General features: G+C 39.8%; 1 protein-coding gene across 3 annotated transcripts in view; it reads right to left on the bottom strand.

Moving 5' to 3' along the window:
* The window catches only part of Brms1l (BRMS1 like transcriptional repressor), a 35,303-nt gene extending 16,004 nt beyond the window's left edge, over positions 1-19,299 (bottom strand). For all 3 annotated transcript variants that reach the window (XM_008832905.3, XM_029563442.1, XM_008832904.3), the window contains exons 1-4: positions 19,012-19,299; positions 14,818-14,908; positions 9,885-10,012; positions 7,871-7,950 (exon numbers count right to left, since the gene is read on the bottom strand). In XM_008832905.3, the coding sequence (XP_008831127.1) occupies positions 7,871-7,950; positions 9,885-10,012; positions 14,818-14,908; positions 19,012-19,153 (441 nt within the window). In that variant the 5' untranslated portion in view covers positions 19,154-19,299. The remainder of the gene's footprint in view (positions 1-7,870; positions 7,951-9,884; positions 10,013-14,817; positions 14,909-19,011) is intronic.
* Positions 19,300-20,600: the final 1,301 nt, after the last annotated feature.

The raw sequence follows: 20,600 nt of genomic DNA on the forward strand, positions 1-20,600 counted from the left end.
TCTGAATCCCGTGAAGTGAGAGCCTCTGACTGAGCCCTGAAGTGAGAGCCTCTGACTGAGCTCTGGCTCTCACTCGTTATGGCTCTTTTGTTTGTTTATTCAGTTATTTGTTTTCAGAGACAGGGTCTCATATAGCCCATGCTGGCCTTGAACTCACTTTGAACTTCTGATCCTCCTGCCTCCACCTCCCTAGAGCTCGGATTACAGGGATGTGCTACCACAGTCTGTTTTATGCAGTACTGGGAACTGCACCCAGGTCTTCTTGCATGCTAGGCAAGCAGTCTACCAACTGAGCATTATCCCTAGCCTCTGCTGTCAAATCTCAGTCACTGCAAGAGCTATGAATGAGCTAGCATTCCCAAACTGAAGCATTCCCAACTGTCTTCAAGTCTGACACTAGTATTCCACATATGCATTGTCTTCTCAATTTGATACAAACTTCTGCTCCCTCTATCCCTCTTCTGGGTTGTAGTGCACTTTTTATATGCATGCCCAGATGCACATGTCCAGCCTCTGGTCTGCCGCTACTCACACTTTTATTCAGACAACTAGCAGAATGTCTTCCTTTTTTCTCCCTCACTTGCCTCTCAGTTATTTCTACAAGAGTTAAACTGCCAAAACTACAAAATATACAAATAAAAAGCCCTGACAAATTAAATTCAGATTGAACAGCAAGCTTTACAAATAGCCAGAACCACCAAAGGATTTCTATTCTGGTCCTGCTGATCATTCACTGTGATGCTGAGCAAATCGCTAAGCCTCTCTGTTTCACACACCCTATTTCACACGTTTAAAATAATTCCTATCATAATGCTGCTGTAAGGATTAAAATGACCGCAAAAATATTAAATACCTAACAGCAGAAAGATAAGCTCCCTGTATTTCATCTTCCTACAGTGTCCCTGAACTCTGCCATCTTCAGGTAACTACATTATTTACCACAGGCTAATTATACATTAAAGATAAAAAATATCGCTGGGTGTAGTGGTTCACGCCTTTAATCCCAGCACTTAGGAGGCAGAGTTCAAGGCCAGCCTGGTCTACACAGCAAGTTCCAGGTCAGCTGGGGCTATGGGGAGATCCTGTCTCAAAAAGACCAAAAAAAAAGACAAGACATATCAAGCCTACCCTATACTACAATTTGAGGTAAATAGCATCTCCATGGAAAAGCCTTTGAAAGCTGAAAAATTATGGAAGAGGAAGATCAGTATTTGTTCGAGTGGGAAAAACAGGCTTTGGTTTCTGGCAATAGAGTAGACCACAGAGTTCAAAGGAAAAACCACCCCCGCTAAGCAAATATACTGATAGCATCCTAGAAACCAGCACGTAAGTGACTTTGAAGCAGCAGCTTCCTTGAAGAAATTTACTGATGTCAATAACCTCAAGAAACGGTTTTCAGTTTGGGAAAAAGAAAAAGGTTGTGGGCCTAAGTAAAGCACGACTGCATAACTGGAACTGGGGTCACCTCAAAAAGTCCTAAAGGAGTACACCTGAAGGAAAAGGTCACCTGAGGGAGAGGTATCTATCTCAGACTAGGCAGTGAGTGGGAGAAAAGCCTCCCCCCAAAGTCACCTCAGACCTGAATGTGCTCACCTGAGATTCAAACACAGACTCTGCATCATCCAATGAGCATCAACTAGGGTCACACCAGATGCCTAGCTGACAACACCCAAGAGAAACAGAACAGATGCTGCCCAACGAGCTACAGCTTCTGTCCAAGGGTCCCAGGATTCCAATCAACAAGTATGCGACAGTTCAGAAGCATGAAATGAGAAACTAAGTTGTGAGATTCGCTAGACATTTAAAGGAGAGAAGGAGGGGGGAGGAGGAGGAGGGGGGAGGATGGGGGGGAAGAAGGGGAGAGGAAGAGGAAGAAAAAGAAGAAAAAATGAAATAGATTTAAACTTCAAAGACTTGAATACTTGTGATTCAAGTATTAAGGAAAGCCGGGCATAGTGGCATATACCTATAATTCAAGCATCTGGGAGGCTGAGTCAAGAGACTGTAAGTTCAAAGCCAGCTACATAGCAAAACCATGTCTTTAAAAGAGTAGTCTTGGGGCTGGAGAGAAGGCTTAGTGGTTAAGAACACTGTTCTTACAGAAGACCAGGGTTCAAATCCCAGCACCCACATGGCAGCTAACTGTCCATAACTCCAGTTCCAGGAGATCTGACAGCCTCTTCTGTCCTCCATGGGCACTGCGCGACACAGGTGCACTTACATACATGCAGGCAATACACACATACACATAAAATAAAAATAATAAAATATTTAAAAATAAATAAGTAGTCTTAAGAAGCTGGAGAGATGGCCCAGTGGTTAAAAACGCTGGCTGTTCTATTCCCAGCACTCACATGGAGGCAAACAACTGTCAATAACTCCAGTTTCAGAGGATCTGACGCCCTCTTCTGACCTCTGTGAGCACTGCATGACACGGGTGCACTTACACACATGCAGGCAATACACTCATACACATAAAATAAAAATATTTTAAAAAATAGTCTTAAAAGATAAGGCATACAAAATGAGGACTTGAATTACGGTAAAAGTTGCAAAAAAAGCTGACAAAATCGAGCAGGGATACCAGACAGATAATCGTTGAGAAATTTCCAGAATGGATAGTTGTCATAAATGTAAAGAGCACAACAAATCCAGTCAGAACAGATAAAAATGTACATAAGGGTATATAATAGAACTGAAGAAAAACAGAACGAGCCTAAACATAGTCAGAAAGGGGAGAAACAACTCATATAAAACGACCACAGAGTTATTCTTAAGCAGACTATGGAAAGCAAGATTCTAAAAAATTAAGAGAAAACAAGACCAAGGGGCACCTCAGAAGTGTGTCTGTCTCTAGGCTGGATCTCCAGTCACACACTAATGCTTAAGGGAAAACCGCTGTCATATGAGAATGTTATATTACCCTGACTGTACTTCAAGAATGACTGTCAGGCATGGAGCTATGTGACTAATTCCAGCACCCAAGAGATGTAGCCTACCTGGGCTACATCAAAAGATACTCTCTCTCAAAAAAAAAAAAAAAATCAGCACTTCCATATTTATTGTTGTTCTATTCACTATAGCAACAAAATGGAACCAACCTAATTGTTCATCAACAAAGGAATTGATAATAAAAATCTGATCCAATATATATAATGAAATATTCAGCTCTAAAGAAAAAATGAAATCACAAAATTCACAGACAAATGGGTGGGTCTAGAATGTGTAGAAAGCAAGAATGCCTGACAGAGAGAAAAAAAAAAAAAAACTGCATGTTCTCCCTCAAATGCAAATCCTAGCTTATACTATATATGTACATATATAAGTAAATGCATGTGTAGGTATACTATAACATTTAGAAAGAAGGAAAAGAAAGAGTAATTCAAGTAAAATTCATACTAATGAGTTCACAGTAAACTTCATGTAACTCCTTTGAATGTTCTCTCCAGATATAACACATTTTCAATGCAAAATAAGTCCTTAAATGGGCAATTTCCACATGTGTTTCCATGAGGAACTAAGTCTGAATTTAAAATTACACTTTTTTATTGTTTGAATATTTCTGTATGTTGTAGATTTCTGTAAGCACCAATAAACTTAGTGTGGTTTATTCTTTTTTAAAAAAAATAGACATTGGATGTGGTGGCTCAAACCTTTAATACCAGCACTCCAGAGGCAGAGGCAGATGGGTATCTGTGAGATCGAGGACAGCCTGCTCTAAATAGACAGTTCCAAGCCAGCTGGGGCTATAAGGAGACCCTGTCTCAAAACAACAAAGAAAAAAGGTAATATGCTCCCATGTTTACTACATCACACACACACACATATACACACATCAAAGAATGTTATCCAGCACCTTAAAAAGAACAAAACCTTGCCACTTGTGACATGAATTAACCTATAGGGCAGTTTCACTGTAAAACAAGCCCAGCACAAAAAAAACAAATGCTGTAAACTCTTAGCTCATGCAGCAGAGGGCAGAATGGTAACCATCAGGGGCTGAGAATGGGAAAGGAATCAGAAATATTAGCCCAAGGGTACAAAGTTCTAGAAGGTATAAGTTCTGGAGTTAATGAATAATAGCACAATGATAAATATGTTAAGATGATAAATATGTTAATTCACTTGATTTTTAATCATTCTACAATATTATCAGAATATCATGTTATGTAGCATAAATGTACAGATTTTTCATTCATCAATTAAAAAATTAAAAATTAGTTAATTTTTAAAAGAGACTAGATATGATGGCACACACCTGTAACCCCAGTATTCAGAAGGCAGAGGAGAGAGGCTCACAAGTTTGAAGCTGTCTTGGGATCCATAACAGTGAGATCTTATCCTAAGACACCAAAGGCTGGAAATGCAGCTCAGTGGTAAAAAGCTTGCCTAGCAACACAAAAAGAACAAAACAGAAATACCATATAACCCGATAAATCATCAAAAAAACCCTGACATCAGGATCTTATTTTTAATTTTGGGAGAAATTTATTCATTTTTATTTTTATGTGTTTTATTTTTATGTTATTTTTACGTATTTTCCCTGCATGTATGTAAGTGCATGTGTGCATGCAATGTCGATAGAGGACAGAAGAGGACATCAGATCCCCTGGTTGTTAGCCACCATGTGGGTAATGCAAACCAAACTGGGTCCTCTTCAAGAGTAGCCAGTATTCTTTACCATTGTAGTGGTTTGAATGAGAATGTCCCCCATAGGCTCCAAGTCTTTGGACATTTTGTCGCCAGTTGGTGGTACTATTTTGGGAGGTCTTAGAAGGTGTTGTCATACTGGAGGAAGCACATTACTGGGGGCAGGTTTAGAGAGTTCTTAAGCCTTGCCAGATCTCTAGTCACTCTCTGCTTCCTGTGCCTGCTTGAAGAAGTGAGAGCTTAGCTTCTGCTCCTCCTCCACCAGCTGCCATGCCTCCCTGCCATGATGGACTGACTCTTGCCCCTTTAGAACCATAAGCTAAATAAATTCTTCCTTTTTAAAGTTCCCTTGGTCATGGTGTTTCTATCACAGCTACAGAAAAGTAACTAATACAGCCATCTTTCCAGCCCTAGAATCAGGATCTTAAAAAGAGATATTTGCATTCTCCTTGTAAACTGTTCATTGCAGCACTATTCACAATGGCCAAGATATACAACCCAAATATTCACAGATAAATGCATGGGTAATGAAAATATGATATGTATTTACAATGAAATACTACCCAATCTTAAAAAAGGAAAGCCTGTCATTTATGACAACACAGATGGCCTTGAGTACATTATGCTAAGTGACATCAGCCAAACACAGTAGAAAAGCAGTGCGTACCATTTACATGAGGTCTCTATAAATCAATCAAACACTCTGAATGGTGACGGCCAGAACCCAGAGAATGGCTTAATAGAGAGCTGCTACTCAACTAGCATAAAGTTTCAGTCATGCAAGATGATCAAGTGCTGCAGATCTGTTGTTAGACATGGTGTATACAATTAACAGTGTATTATGTAGTTAACAAAATCTGTTGAGAAGGCAATACTCAGCTGGGCTTGGTGGTTCACATGTGCAGCCGCAAGTAGCTGGGGAGACTAAGGTAAGAGGATCACTTGAGTCATTAATCATTCTTTTAAAGAAACTGATATGAGGAGCTAGAAAGCTGGCTCAGGGGTTAAGAGCACTTGCTCTGGCAGAAGACCCAAGTTCAGTCCCCAGCACTCATTTCAGGTGGCTCACAACCATCTGTAACTCCAGCTTTGGGGATACAATGCCCTCTTCCAGCTTCCCCACGCACCTCCACACATGTGTACATGCGCACACACACGCACACAGACACACACACACACACACACACACACACACAATTAAAAATTGTGTGAGAAATATCTTTAGGAAATAAAGAAGAAAAATGAAGAAGGAAGAGGAAAGGGAAGGGAGCAAGGAGGGAGGAAAGGGGCAGGGAAAGAGAGAAAAGGGTGTTAATAAGTCTGTTGTCACAGACAGAACTCTGACAGAATGCCCTCAGTAAGTGAAGGAGTACACAAGAGAGGACGAAGGAAACAGTAAGTCTATATTTATATAAACAAACAAACGAAGTGTTTTGAGGGACAAGGTGCTTACACAGTTTCCAAGTAATTTTCCTCAAACTATGTATTTATTACGATGGGATAAAGTTTACTTGGAGAAAGCTGCAAGACACAACTTGAGTCCAGTGATCAGAGTAACAATGCCAGTAATGGAGCAGATCAAAACTGGGCACTCCCTGATAAATTCAATACAAACAGCATTATGACTGTGATCTGAGATATTTCTGTCAAAGATGGGAAACCTGACTCTAAGTATTAGTGAGCAAGGCCCTTGGTTCAACCTGCAGGTGTGTATGTGTATGTGTGAGATGGGATTTGGGGTAATGGTGATCACATGGTCAACTCATTTTCAAACTGTTCACCAAGTAGAGTTCTTTAGACTTATACCTTCTTGTTTGGCTGGTTGTTTTTAAGACAGGGTCTGGCTGTGTAACCCAAGCTGACCTGAAACTCACTGTGAGCCCAGGGCAAACTCATATTCCCCCGGACTCTTCTTCCCAGGTGCTAGCATGAGCATGAGCCTCCCTGGCTTCTTGCAACTTCACTATGAGGGTGAAACCATTAAAAAAAATAATCATAAACACAAACATACTTAACACTCATAGAACTGACAACTAAAATCTTAAACATACATGTTTATGGGAGAGAAAATACCATTACTCCTAATTTATCTTTATGCATTCTGGTATCAAATCAAAGACATCTGAAAGCGGAAAATTAAATTTTACTCCTTAACAAAGAGATGAAACATCTAAACAAAATATTAGCAATGTTCCAGGCATAGTTACACATACCTGTAATCCCAACCTTGGGAAGCAGAGGCAGAAGAGGGAGAGTTCAAGGCTAGTCTGTACTACATAGTAAGCCCCTGTCTCAAGAAGGAAGAAAAGCAATAGGCTCCATGGCTTTTCTAGTTTTTGCCATATGGCATGTTAAAAAATAACAAAAACAAAACAACAACAACAACAACAAAACAAACCAGGCGTGGTGGTGTGGCTATAGAGAGACCCTGTCTCAAAAAGACCAAAGAAGAGTCATTCTAGAACTTGCCCTGGACTTCTTACAAAGTTATCTGCAAAATCAGCATTATGTCTTTAAGCACTATTCAATACAAACAGAACATACAGGAAAACACACTTTTTTTCCTTCTCCACAGTTTAGAGTGTTGCCCTAAAATGTGGATACTGGTATAGACAGTCAAAAATTAATTCTATTGCCCAATGTTCTGACTGCACCACAGTATATACACTTTTGGCCTCAACTTCCATATCATACTAAATATACTATAATTTCAGTGATAGCAGATAAAATAATCATCACAAAGTTTTTCTAAAGTAATAGCTTCAGGCTGGGAAGTAGGTCAGTGCTACATCCCTTGCCTACTGCTATTGTGCCCAAGGCCCTAGAATCAGTTCCCACCACCATAAAAATAAACAATACAGTAACAGTTGCAAAACTTCTAAAATTATGACAGATATTCCCTATGTTCCTTTGTGACCCATTTCCAATACAACACAACTTCCAGTACAACTGTATTTTTTTTTTTTTTTTTTTTTTTTGGTCTTTTTGAGACAGGGTCTCCCTGTAGCCCCAGCTATCTTGGAACTCACTATGTAGACCAGGCCGGCCTTGAACTCACAGAGATCTGTCTGCCTCTGCCTCCTGAGATTAAAGGCGTGCACCACCATGATGAGTTAAAACACTACTTAATTTTGTTTATTTTATTTACTTTTTAAGCTACTACACTCAGAAAGACTTAGAGAGATGCAATTAGCTTAAAAGTTAAACAAAACGACAGTACCTCACAATGCTGGCGAGAAGCTTGAATTTCACATTCATATTTGTTCTTTACAGATTCTAAGCAGAGCTCTCTATAGATTCCTGCAACCAAACACAATTATACTGATTATGTTAGCAATAGTTCCATTAGCCCTTCCCTACAAAGATTGTCTTTACCACCTTTATAAGACTAATCAATAAGAAATTGATAAATGATTCTAACTTGATCTTTAAAAACTAAAAACAAAAATTCTAATTAAAATACATACTGAAAAAGAATAGAAAATAAGATTTTATGAGCTAGAAAGAAACTACGTAGCTCATTTTTGTTCTTACCCCATGCTTCTAATAATAATTTTAAATGTTTGCTAAATAATGATCAAAATGAAAAGCACAATCCTTTTCCATGAAAAACAATGCTCAGGTCTCTCATAATAGATAGACAATAAACTCTGGTTTCATCATTCATATGTCCTCACAGCAAGAACTGGATAATTTATCCCATCAAAACCACTATACTTAAACTATTCTATCCAGAGTCTACCATTTCCCAAAAGGATTAAATGTGTAAACTGATGCAAGAAAATCTATGCTGTTCAGAGTACTCCCAACACGGCAGATGCCAGAGAGGGCTGTACTTACAGGTGGTAACAAGGTAACAGTATATCAGGTAATGTGACCATACAAATATGCCACTGCCAAAATGGAAAGCAAAGAACTCTAGATATGTACACAGAATGCTAAGTCACAGGTGGCCCTAGGACAGTCAGCTGTCTACATGCAGTAAAGGCGGGTGGCAGATACTTGGAACTAAGCCATGCACAACATAGTCACATGTACTACTCTTCACAAAATCAAAAAGTGAGGGAAGTCACACAGTAGAAAATGCATTAATTCACTCACACAATATTTTCTAGTCGCCTATTACGTCTAAAAGAATATAAAAATAACACTTTTTTTTAAAATTTGAGGGTAAGCTAAGTCAATATTCAAAAACAGCAGGTTACTTACAGGGATCATTAAACATTTGGTTTAATGCGCATCTAGCACAAAAGAACATATCAACAATGCCTTAGGTATCACACAGCCAGTACACTGAAGATCATTTAATGTCCCAAAAAAGAAAAGCAATTATCAGCAGCATTAATTAAAGTTCTGTTTTTAGTAAACTAGAAAAAATCATAATTGATCTTTAAATGGATAGGTCCCTTAATTATCAACACTAGAGCATGATACTAGGGTTTGGTCAATTACAAACAGACTAAGATTTAAACCATATAAACCTATCCAGTTGGAAAGTCATCATTCAGTTATCCAATTGAAGGCTAATTCCCTGTTCTACAATATCTTGATCAAACATTTTTAAAAAATGCTTCCAAACATCTGAAAGAAAAATCAATTTCTCAGGAGGCTGAGGCAAGAAGATACCTGGAGGCTAGAACCTCAGGGCAACATAGCAAGGCCCCTATCTTATAAAAATTAAGATTAAAAAAAAAATATCACTTGTACAGGTAAAAATACCCAAAGACTTACACTTCTATCACAGAGAATTAAACTATGCAAGTAATATTATCAGTTAAAGAAAGTAAAATGCTTTTGAATGCCAGGTGTTACTGACCTTGAGCAATTAGAATGGTATTTTGCTGCTGTTGTCTTTATATCGCCCATAGCAGCAGAGAAAAAGCAGTTTTAATAAATAACTAGACTGGCTGTCAATGAATATAAGCACATTTTATTTGGTTGGGCTTGCTGTTGTTTTGAGATAGGGTCTTACATTACAGTCCAGACTGACCTGGAACTCACTATGAAGTACGGGCTGGTCTTAAAGTTACACAAGTTCTTTTGCCTCAGTTTCCCAAGTACTGGAATTAGGGCTAACTGTATGCAAATTTGTAATGAAATGTAAATATCTATCTGTAATCCCACAACAGTGGAAATATAATTGTAATCCCATCATCCACAAACACTTGGCAAATATCTTTTAAAACTAGAGTGTAAAATCTACTATATGGAAAAAAATTGTTTCACTTTCCTACCTGCTACCTTTGTACGAATTTGCATATTTTCTTGTAAAGTTGCCAGTGGTTCCAAATATTCTGGTGCTTTTCCAGCTATGACTTCTTGTAGTTTTGCATCCACCTGACTTAATCGTTCTTTATAAAGTCTTAACAAAGCAAAAATTAAGACATTAATTTAAAATTCCCAACAAAGGCTAACAACTTGCCATTCCTATACATTATGTTTCCCTAACAGCACTCACATTCTAATATCCTCTCAAATGTATTCTTGCCTTGATCACAAGTGGAGAAGTCAATTATGTTATTTGATTTTATATACACCATATTATGTTGGATATTTTTCTATGATTTTTTTTTTTAAACTTGGATTACTCTTTAGTTACAGTACAAAAACATGCAATTGAAATTCAGGTCAAGACATTTATGTCTGTCATCTCAGCTACGCAGGAGAGTGAGATAAGACAGCCTGGACAACACAGCAAGAACCATCTCAAAAAAATAAAAATAGGGGCTGGAGAAATGTCTCAGTGGTTAAGGAAATTGGCTGCTCTTGCAGAGGACTTGGTTCGGTTCCCAGCACCCACATGGTGACTAACAACCAGCTGTTAACTCCAGTTCCAATGCCCTCTTCTGGCCTCCACAAGGCATTGTGCACACAGGTGCACTTAAACACATTCAGGTAAAACATAAAAATAAATAAAATCTTTAAAAAATAAAACTAAAAAGGCTTCAAATAACTATTTTGGCACTCTCAATTTTTGTTTAAATTAATAAATCAATTCTAAAAGAAAAGGTTATTTAAACATTGAGCTTAAAAAAAAAAAAACAAGGAAATTACCTTTCATAGTTCAAGTGCAGACATTATTAGTTTTCAAAATAAATAAATCCCTGGCTTTTCTCCACACTTCAAAAGGAATCAGTATACTAGTCATCTTATTTAATTTTTGTTTGTTTGTTGTATTTGGTATATTAAGACAGGGGCTCACTATATAGCCTCGCTGGCCTAAAATTCACTTTATAGCCCAGACTAGTCTCCAACTCACAAAGTTCCTTCTTCAACCTCCTGAAAGATAGAATTAAGGGTATGAGTCACTATGCATGTCTCCTACCTAGTATTTTAAAAGAACAAAGAAACACAGTAATGACTGTAGACCCCATGAATTGGTCTATAGTTCAACTCAACTAGAAATGAAGAAAGTACAATAAAATGAGTTACTTAATGGATGAAGAAATAAAAACTGGGAGCTGGGTAGCAGCATACATGTATGCTGTAATCCCAGCACTTGGGAGATAGAAGCAAGAGGATCCTAAATTTGAGGCCAGCCTGGATAATACAGTGAGCTCCACTTAAGCCTAGACTACAATGCAATACACTATCTCACAAAAAGAAGCCAGTTATAGTGGCACACGCAGGTAGGACATGCTGAATAGGTGGAAGCAGGAGGATTACAAGTTGCAGGTCAGCCTGGGCTACACATTTGGGTCAGTGAGATGGCTCAAAAATTAAAGACATTAGCAAAGTATGAGCCCCAGAACTCACATAGTGAGTACCAACTCCTGCATGACCTCCACATGCACACCATGGCACACATACACCCACACACATACTCACACTCACAAACATACATGCACAAATTTTTTAAAAAAGAAGAAATGAAAACTGAGCAAAGGGTCCCTGCTGCCCCTATTCATGAATCCACTTACAGATATTTTAATTTAGAAAAGAAAAAAGGAAAAAAACAAACAAAAAACACTTAAATTCGGGGCTGGGAATGCAGCTCAGTAATAGAGCCCTTGGCATGTACAAAGTACCAGGTTGAATAAGTAATATCTGATGAAAAAACCTTTATCAGTTGACACAATTGTTGGATTATCAAAAGGACTGAGTATATGAGACATTTTGTGTTTATTTTTGGCAATAATCCTATAATATAGGGGTCTTTTCAACAGGAAATCCTGCTAATTTTTTGGGATTCAAGTGTAAATTCATGAAGAACCACGAGCTCGTTAGCAGCAACCACATACACCTACAGTGTAAATGCTCAGTTATTTGCTCATTGCTAAGCACTAAAATAAGTGAGAATACAGGCAGCACAAATCCCCGTCTTTTGAAGGAGGTGGAAGGACTCACCTTCCACCTCTATAGATACTGCAGAGGATGGGCTGGAAGCCTTATGAAGAGAATACTAGAGTGTCCTAAGGGGCTAGAGCAGGAGTGAAGCAGGACAACTGTATTTCTTCCTATCTCTTCTAAAGACCTGTGACAGCCTACAGACATACAATATGACAAAATATAAATAGCAAGATGAAAAAATATGGATCATAAACCTAGTACAAAAATTAATTTAATTAATTTTTCCTGATACATATTTCTAGAAATCAATTCCTCAAGAAAGACCTTTATTATGTGATGGTCATGGCTCTACTTTCAATACAATCAGAGATGAATGAAGCTGGTAGAGAGAACTAGCTGGTAGTCACAGTAAATAGTCAAAGAGTAAAATCAAGACAACATGGCCCAGGGTGAAGAAGACTAGACCCAGTGACTGTGTGCAAAGTTCTCCTATGTAGAAGAATTTAAAGTAATTTTCATTCTGTTGGGGAGCCATGAAACACACTTTAAAAGCTTAATTGGTAAAATTTAATGAATTATTTGAGAATTATTCATTTATGGATTACTTGTGCTAAAATGAAAAAATAATGTAAAAATACTAATTCACTTCCTCTTTTCCAGAATGATCCTAGATGAACTCTCTGTTGCCCAAATAAAAAACTCAAACTAGTTTTCTCTTTAAATTAGCAATGCAATCTTTTTCTTAAAGACTGGGTGTTGCTGTGTAGCCTAGGATGGCCTGAAAAGTCTGATCTTCCTTCCTTTGCCTCGTAAGTACTGAAATTACGGGCATATGACACCAACATATGACAGTCATATAAATCTGCAGATTTAGAAAATTAACCAATATTTCAAAGCCAAATTTGTAAACTGTGTACTTTACAAGCGTGGAATACTCATATGTTCATATCTAATACCAATGAAAAATAAAAGGAGAAATAGCATAAATAGTAGTATTAATATGATAAACAAACTGTTATTATCTTATCTTGGTAATTCCACTAAATCTATCCTATGTCCCCTCCAACCTTGGAGGCCTTCACTGAGCATGATGGTCTACACCTGCAACCTCAGCACCCAGAGAGTTAAGGAAAGGGATACTAACTTTGAGGCCAGGCTGGGTGAGAGAGCAAGATCCAGCCTCAAGGAAAAAAGTCACAGAGGTCCATTTTTGTGTCACCAATTTCCTATAAAAGTTCTGGTGCTAGAAAGAAGGTGGAGGGCGGCAGGAGAGAGAAGGCATGGTAACAACTGCAATCTCACCTACTCAGGAGGTTGGAGGCCAGCCTGAACAGTTCAGCAAGATTCTGTCTCAAAATAAAAAATGGGCTGGAGATATAGCTCAGTAATAACAGTGCTTACCTAGCACATTCAAGGCCCTGGATTAAATCTCCAGAAGGAAAAAAAGAAGAAAAGAGGGGGAAGAAGAAATTGGCATCAAATAGGCACCCACCACATGTCAAGTAAATGGAAGAGATTTTTACACACTGTTCCTTAATCCACAAAGTAGACAGTCAGATCACTGGCACTATCAGCTTTGATTTTACTTATGTATGTGTCTGTATATGTATTTATTTATTTACTTGTGTTGTTGGACATGAAACCTAGGGCCTCCTATATGCTCCACAAGCATTCTAACACTGAAGTCACTCCTAGGCCCTTATCACCTTTACATCAGTTAAAAAAGCATGGAAAAAGCTAGAGACATGGCTCACAGTTAAGAGCACGGAGCTCTTAAAGAAGACTCAGGTTCGATTCTCAGCACCTATATGGTGGCTAACGACCGTCTATAACTCCAGTTCAAAGGATCTGACAGATGCCCTCTTCTGTCCTCCATGGACACTGCATGACAGGGATGCACTTACATACATGCAGGCCCAACATTTGTACACATGTAAAAAAAAAAAAGCCTGATTTGGAGCCTATGCCATTTCTACTCCTCAACAACTCCTCCACAGTGAGTAAGGGGCCTTTAGTGGAGTGAACACAGTAACACTAGGAAGCAAAAAGCCTCATGTTATCACTTTCTGATAAACTACGGGAATGAAAAAACTCTCTGCGCATCAATATCTTCACAAATAAAATGGAAATAAGACTATATCCCAACCTTATAGAATTGTTACAGAAAGCAAATTAAGTAACACATGTGAGATAGATAATGTCCATACTTACTATTCAGTGTAAGACAAAAATAAAATCAATTTACCATACCAGTACTGGGAATTTTGGAGAAATATTCTATTTTATTCTCAAATTTAAAAATTTGTATCTCAGCTGGGCCTGGTAGCACATACGTATAATCCCAGCTACTTGGGAGAGTGAGGCAGAAGGCTCACAAGTTCAAGGCGTGTCTGAGCTGCAAAGTGAGTACAAGGTCTGCCTGAACAACTTAGTGAAACCCTGTCTCAAAATATAAAGTAAAAAATGGGCTGGGGTTATACAATTGAGTAGCAGAGCACTTGCATAGCACATAAAGTACAGTAGGTTCAATCAGTAGTGCTGCAGGGAAGGGAATCTTTAGCCAATTATTTCACAAAAGGATGAAGAACAAAAATTAGAAGCAAGAGTGCAGTAATGTAAAACATTTTAATCACCAACACCCACATGCAAGTCATCTACTCCATCCCACTCACCCCCAAAACCCTACTTGCCTAAAACCCTGTTTCATTAATGAGGTCTCAAGCAAGTAAACAATACTTGCAGCCTCCTTCAGATCAGATCAGCCTGTTCCCATAAAATACAAAAGGGAACACAGTTGAGACAATGTAACTGCTCTAGTGCCAGTAAAAACAAATTAAGGACTCTCACTGACAATGACTTTCTAAAGTCAGCACTTACTGATCTTTGAGATCTGTAAACTGTTTTTCAAGATTGGACATCTCATCTAAGCACTCCATTCTTCTTCTTTCACAGTCTTCATCATCCATTTCTGTTAATAAAAAATGAAAAAGCAAGTATCAAAGACAAAACTGTTTCAAGCCAGGCCGATGGCACAGCTTTGTAATCCCCACACTTGGAAGGCATAGGGAGGAGGACTGAAAATTTAGCTAGACATGGCCACAAAACAAGGTCAAGGCTAGCCGGAGCCTATGAGCCCCTGTCTCAATGAAAAAAGAAAAAAAGATGAAACTGTTTCAGATATATCTGATTAATTCAAATGGGGGGAGGGGAACCTTGTAATATGAAATTAGACATCCAAGATCTATAATTTTTATACAAAATAATTACCACTAGAGAATTAATTTGCCATATGGTTAAAGCTCCAGTAGTCTCTAGAGCTTCTCATGTTCACTCTTTTCAATCTTCTTACAGGATTGTAAGTTATGACTTATGAAGGAATTAACCCACTCTGGTTTTACAACAATTCATGAGAACTTGGCACCAAAAATGACCAGGTCCTTAAAATTAAAAGGTCAGTATTGTTCAAAACCATAGGAGGGAAGGGTGTGGGGGTGCACCCTTTTAGTTCTAGCACTCAGGAGGCAGAGGCAGACAGATCTCCGTGAGACTGAGGCCAGCCTGATCTACATAGTGAGTTCTAGGCTAGCTAGAGCTACAGGGAGATCCTGTCTCAAAAAAGAAAACAAACAAACAAAAACCTTTTGGAATTCTTCCTTCAGAACTGCAACAGGCAGCTGTGGTGCCAGCTGTGAAACACAGCTGTGCTGCCAGAATTAGGGAAGCTGAGGCAGCATGAGTTCAAGTATAGCATGGATCACAGAGTGATACTCTGTCTCAAAAAAAAAAAAAAAGGAGGAAAAAAACAAGAAACTGGGCTGGAGAGATGGCTCAGAGGTTAAGAGTGTATACTGCTCTTGCAAAGAACCCAAGTTCAGTTCCCAGTACCCACAATAGCGTGGCTCACAATTCAGTAACTCCAGCTTCAGGGGATCTCATGCCCTCTTCTGCTTCTCAACACACTGCACTCACATGCACAAACGCACATACTGATGCACACATACACATATGCTTTAAAATAAAAATGAGACTTTTTAAAGAATTATTTATTTTACTTTAGGTATATGAGGGTTTTTGCCTGCAAGTGCACCGCACGTGTGCAACGCCAGAAGAGGGTGACAGACCCCTGGAACTGGAGTTACTGAGGATTGTTAGCAGTCATATGAGTGTTGGGAACCAAATCAGGTATTCTGAAAGAGCAGCCAGTGCTCTTAACTGCTGAGCCATCTCTCCAGCTCCTTAAAATAAAAATAGAATCTTTAAAAGAAGAAAAATAAACCCTGTCACACGGCTGACTGTCAAATCACATAAAAGTAGTCCAATCCCGTCAGGTTTAGCATAGGCTATCTCAGCTGCCACTCAGGTTCTCACTGTTCGAACCTCCCCGGAGATTCCTGTCAGTCAGTAAGAAACAGCAAATGGGGAGAAAAACAAGTCAACTTTTAAGGAAAGCAACTAATCAGATCTGTCCTATTCCCACATCTTCTATTTTTACATTACATATTTGCAACACATCAAAATAACAGAGGCACAAATTGATCTGCATCTTCATCAAATAAGAGTTAAACTATGAGAAAGAGTTAAATCCTATTCAATTGTCATATAGCAAGGAAATACATAATTTTCTAAAACCAAAACATTTCTGCTTCTTAATAGCTTACTCTACAGCTCTTTAAAACTTGGTCTGTGAGTTGGGGATACAGATCAGTGGTAGAGCACAGTAGTTTAGTGGTACAGCACAGCTTAAGTTCCTGGGTTCAACGGAAAGCAGGAAGGATGGGGGCATGGCATGGACACAGGATAGCACATTTACTCCCTCAGAATTACTTTATTTCCCAAGTTCTCTGAATAGTACAGATTTCTCGGTGGCCACAGGATTTGCTCAGTACCAAGGTTTGAGAGGAATAAAAATGGGAAGTTTAACACGTAAGATGTGGTAAAATGAAAATGATCTTAGAGAAGCAAAACTGCAAAATGTATTTAAATAATTTCTTTGCCGGGCACGATGGCACATGCCTTTAATCCCAGCACTGAAGAGGCAGAGGCAGAGGCAGAGGCAGAGGGATCTTTCTGAGTTCAAAATCAGATGCTGTCTCCAAAAGAAGTTAAAAATCATAACAAACAACATAAAAATTAGAAGGGGAAAATTGTAACATATAATTTGATGAGATTCTGTCTCCCATAAAAAATACCCAAGAACAGCCAGGTATGGTGGCACATGCTTTTAATCCCAGCAGTCACAAGGCAGAGACAGGCAGATCTCTGTGAATCTGAGGCCAGCCTGGTCTACACAGTTGAAGCCCTGTATCAAAAAAATCCAAGAATACTTGAAGATAAAATTGCTTTCCTCCCAGGCTACATAATATGGCCATGTTCTCTACACCCCACCCCTCAAAAAGCTTTACAGACCCAACTATGTTCACAAGTGTAGTTGTGATTTATACTTTCTATTTCATGTTAAATAATTGGCTAATTTTGAAGTCTCACAACTTGCAAGGCTAGATGGATGAGCTCAGAGTTATTCTTCTGGGCGCAGGCAGGTCCCATGCTTCACTTCCCCGTCAGCTTGGACATTCTTACTTAAATGTGCCATCATAACCACAAGCATAAAGTGCTCAAAATGCTGGTCTTCCATCTCCATCTCCAGTACCTTGCTTTTCCATGGCTGTTGACACTGTCCTATCATCCCCCATATGTTAACTTTCCTCTGATTTTCACTCCTAAGCTTGTATTCATCACTTCTGTTTTTTTGCTTTCTTAGGAATCTTTCACATCTACAGCTTCCTCTTCCTTTCTGGGACTGTTAGTCTCCAAGTCAAATTGGTTTTCTCATTCTTCAATAAGCCTTAAACTCTGGCCTTTGCACTTTTTCTTACATTCCTTCTCCTGCACAAACCTTCCACCTTAAACCTTCCCAGTCCAAATTCCTTAAAATAATTGAGATAATCCCACCTTCTTCAACTAAACATGTTGACTATTCAGTTCTGGAAATTTTTCCTATCTCTGAATTCCTATACTATTGCCTACAGTCAATCATTTATTTGACAATTTAACCAACTAGTGACTTGTTATTTTTTAACTGAAATAAGATTAATACAACTATTTATACTTCATACTGAGTACTGTGCTAAGCAAAAAGTGTAACTCAAAAATACTGACTTTTGCTTGGCTGACTTGTTGTAATTACATTTGTCCATGGAGGTGTGCTCTGACAGGGAAATCTGAAATCAAAGCGTGGGGTGATAACACACTGTCATTCACTTGATATCAACACTTCCCTTTACATGACCCAAACCAGGACAACACAAAGAAACCATTCTCATTCTCATCGTATTGTATGGTATGGTAAGACAGAAAAGGATCACACATGTACCATTCTTTTAAAAATAATTCCAAACGGTTTGCAAAGTTTATTTGTGGTGTTACTCTGTCTCCCCCCATCAAAAATATAAAACATAAATAAAAGAATCCGAAATAGCCCAAAGTTACAGAATACTAAGTATCAGAAGATTTAGGAAATGTCAAATATCCAAATTGGCCAATTAAAACAAAACCTATGAGGATTCGCATTCACCCCTGAGGCTAGTCCCTTCGCAATCTTGGAAACTTCAGGGACCTACTAGGAACCGGACAGTTCCCAAGTTAGTCCCCTCAACAGCAATGGTGACAGTGCTGGTGATGGGTTGAAATGGAAGCGAGGGTTAACGGGGTTCTAAGCCAGCCAAGGGACGAGGCAAACCTATCCTCGGTCCCCACTCAGGCTGGGAAGAACTGCACAAACGCCGGGAAGGCGGTCTGTGGCCAGGAGAGAGGGGACAGTTCTCGGTCTTTCAGACCAGCCCGAGGGCGTATCACTCCCGGGTCGGTGGCCCCAAGAGAGCCCGCCCTGCCGACCGCGAGCCCGGAGCTGACTGCGCCTGGCCAGTGAAGCAGCCGAGGCCGAGCCAGTCCCCGCCCCTTCCTCGTCTCCCCGCCCAGCGCTCCAAGCAGGACGCCGCCACCCGGCGTGCGCACCGCGGCCTGTCGCGTGCCCCGCGCGGGGACTCGGCACCCCCGCCCGGCTGGGTCACGCACCTGAGCTGTCCCCATCCTCGGAGACCGACGAGCTCTCGGTGTCCTCATCCTCCGAGCTGCTCCCCTCGTTCTCCGCGTAGTCCACCTCCATCTCATCATGATGATTCGTCTCCTTCTTATCCCCTCGGGAATGGACAGGCATTTTCCAGCCGCGCCGTCGCTTCCCACTCCCGGCGCCCAGCCCGGCCACCGCCACTCAAAGAAGGGCGCGCCAAACGCCCCGACCCACCCGGCGGCGGAGCTCGCTCCGAACCCCTCAGACTCCTCCCCACCCCGGGCCAGGGCCTCACAGCCTAACCCGCAGGCTCTGCACTCCGAGCGCTGCCATTGGCCAAGGCCATCCGGGAGCCGGGGGCGGGGCTTGCCCTGCAGGCTCACGGTTGGTCGCCGAGACTACGGCGCAGCCTTTCGGTGCGTGTCGGGAGTTGTAGTCTTGAGGGCGCAGAGCTTCTGGGGCTGTGGGCTTCCATGGTTCAGCCTCTCGGATGGCTTCTGACTTCGGACTTCAAGTCCCACAAGGCACGAAAGCTGACATACGTGTTTATAAACTAAACAGAAACAGACTGTGCGAATTTGGTACGTACTTATCCTTTTCCCGCCAAGTGATTATCTGATCTCCCTGGCTACTCAAGATGCTACTTTTAAGATACGAAAAGATCTTTTGTCAGAAGGGTCTTTACCTACTCTTAGAGCCTGGAGAACTGCTGAATCTTATTACCACAAATGAACTATTAAATTGAGTTGTAAATGTAGGAAATAACTTGCCCTTTATATTCTGCACAAACAATTTCAATTGTTCTTGAAGCTTTCACAGCCAAAACACAGAGGGGAAGGAAGTTTTATCTTGTCATTTTCGATCCAGTATTTTTTGCAGTTTTTTAAAAAGCCAATTGGAGCCGGAAGATGCCATCAGTTGACTTAACTTCTGATTCCAATGAAAAATGCTGGGCTTTTTTTCCAAAGAGAGTATACATGTAGAACTCAACAACTGTCATGAGTTCTTATACGTTATTATGTAACTCCTAAAAACTGACCGCTTTTGCTCTTTATAGGGTCATATTGGAAAGCTCATTGTGGGTTAGATGAGTGGAATTCTCAGTTTAATAGCCCTGAGGAAGGAGTCATTATTATCCCCATTTTATAAACAAAACATTTTTAGACATATTTTACAATTGTATGTTAAGATGGGTGTGGTGGCACAGGCCTGTAATCTCAGCACTAGAGAGGGGGAGTCAAGAGTTTATAAACCGAGATGGAAGCCAGCACTGGCTACAGGAGATCCTGTTCAACAAGCAAACAAAAAAACTGTTTCACCACTCATGAAGATAAGAATAATTTGCTATTGAAAGATATTTCATAGAATATGATGCATCATACATCATTTCTTCCTCAAACATGATCTAAAGGCATTTGGCCAAAGACGGTAACAACATCCAGGAATAACAGCATTAAAGTTAGATTTGTACTTTAATGACAAAACATTTCAAGAGTTGTCCATCCCTGACATAGTAAAATCCAAATTGGAGACTTTTATTGTTTTGTGTTTATCTCATTCTACTTCTCACTAAATTCTACAGAACAGAATGCTT

This window comes from Nannospalax galili, unplaced genomic scaffold, assembly GCF_000622305.1.
Source record: "Nannospalax galili isolate Female #2095 unplaced genomic scaffold, S.galili_v1.0 scaffold816, whole genome shotgun sequence".
Classification (NCBI taxonomy): domain Eukaryota; kingdom Metazoa; phylum Chordata; class Mammalia; order Rodentia; family Spalacidae; genus Nannospalax; species Nannospalax galili.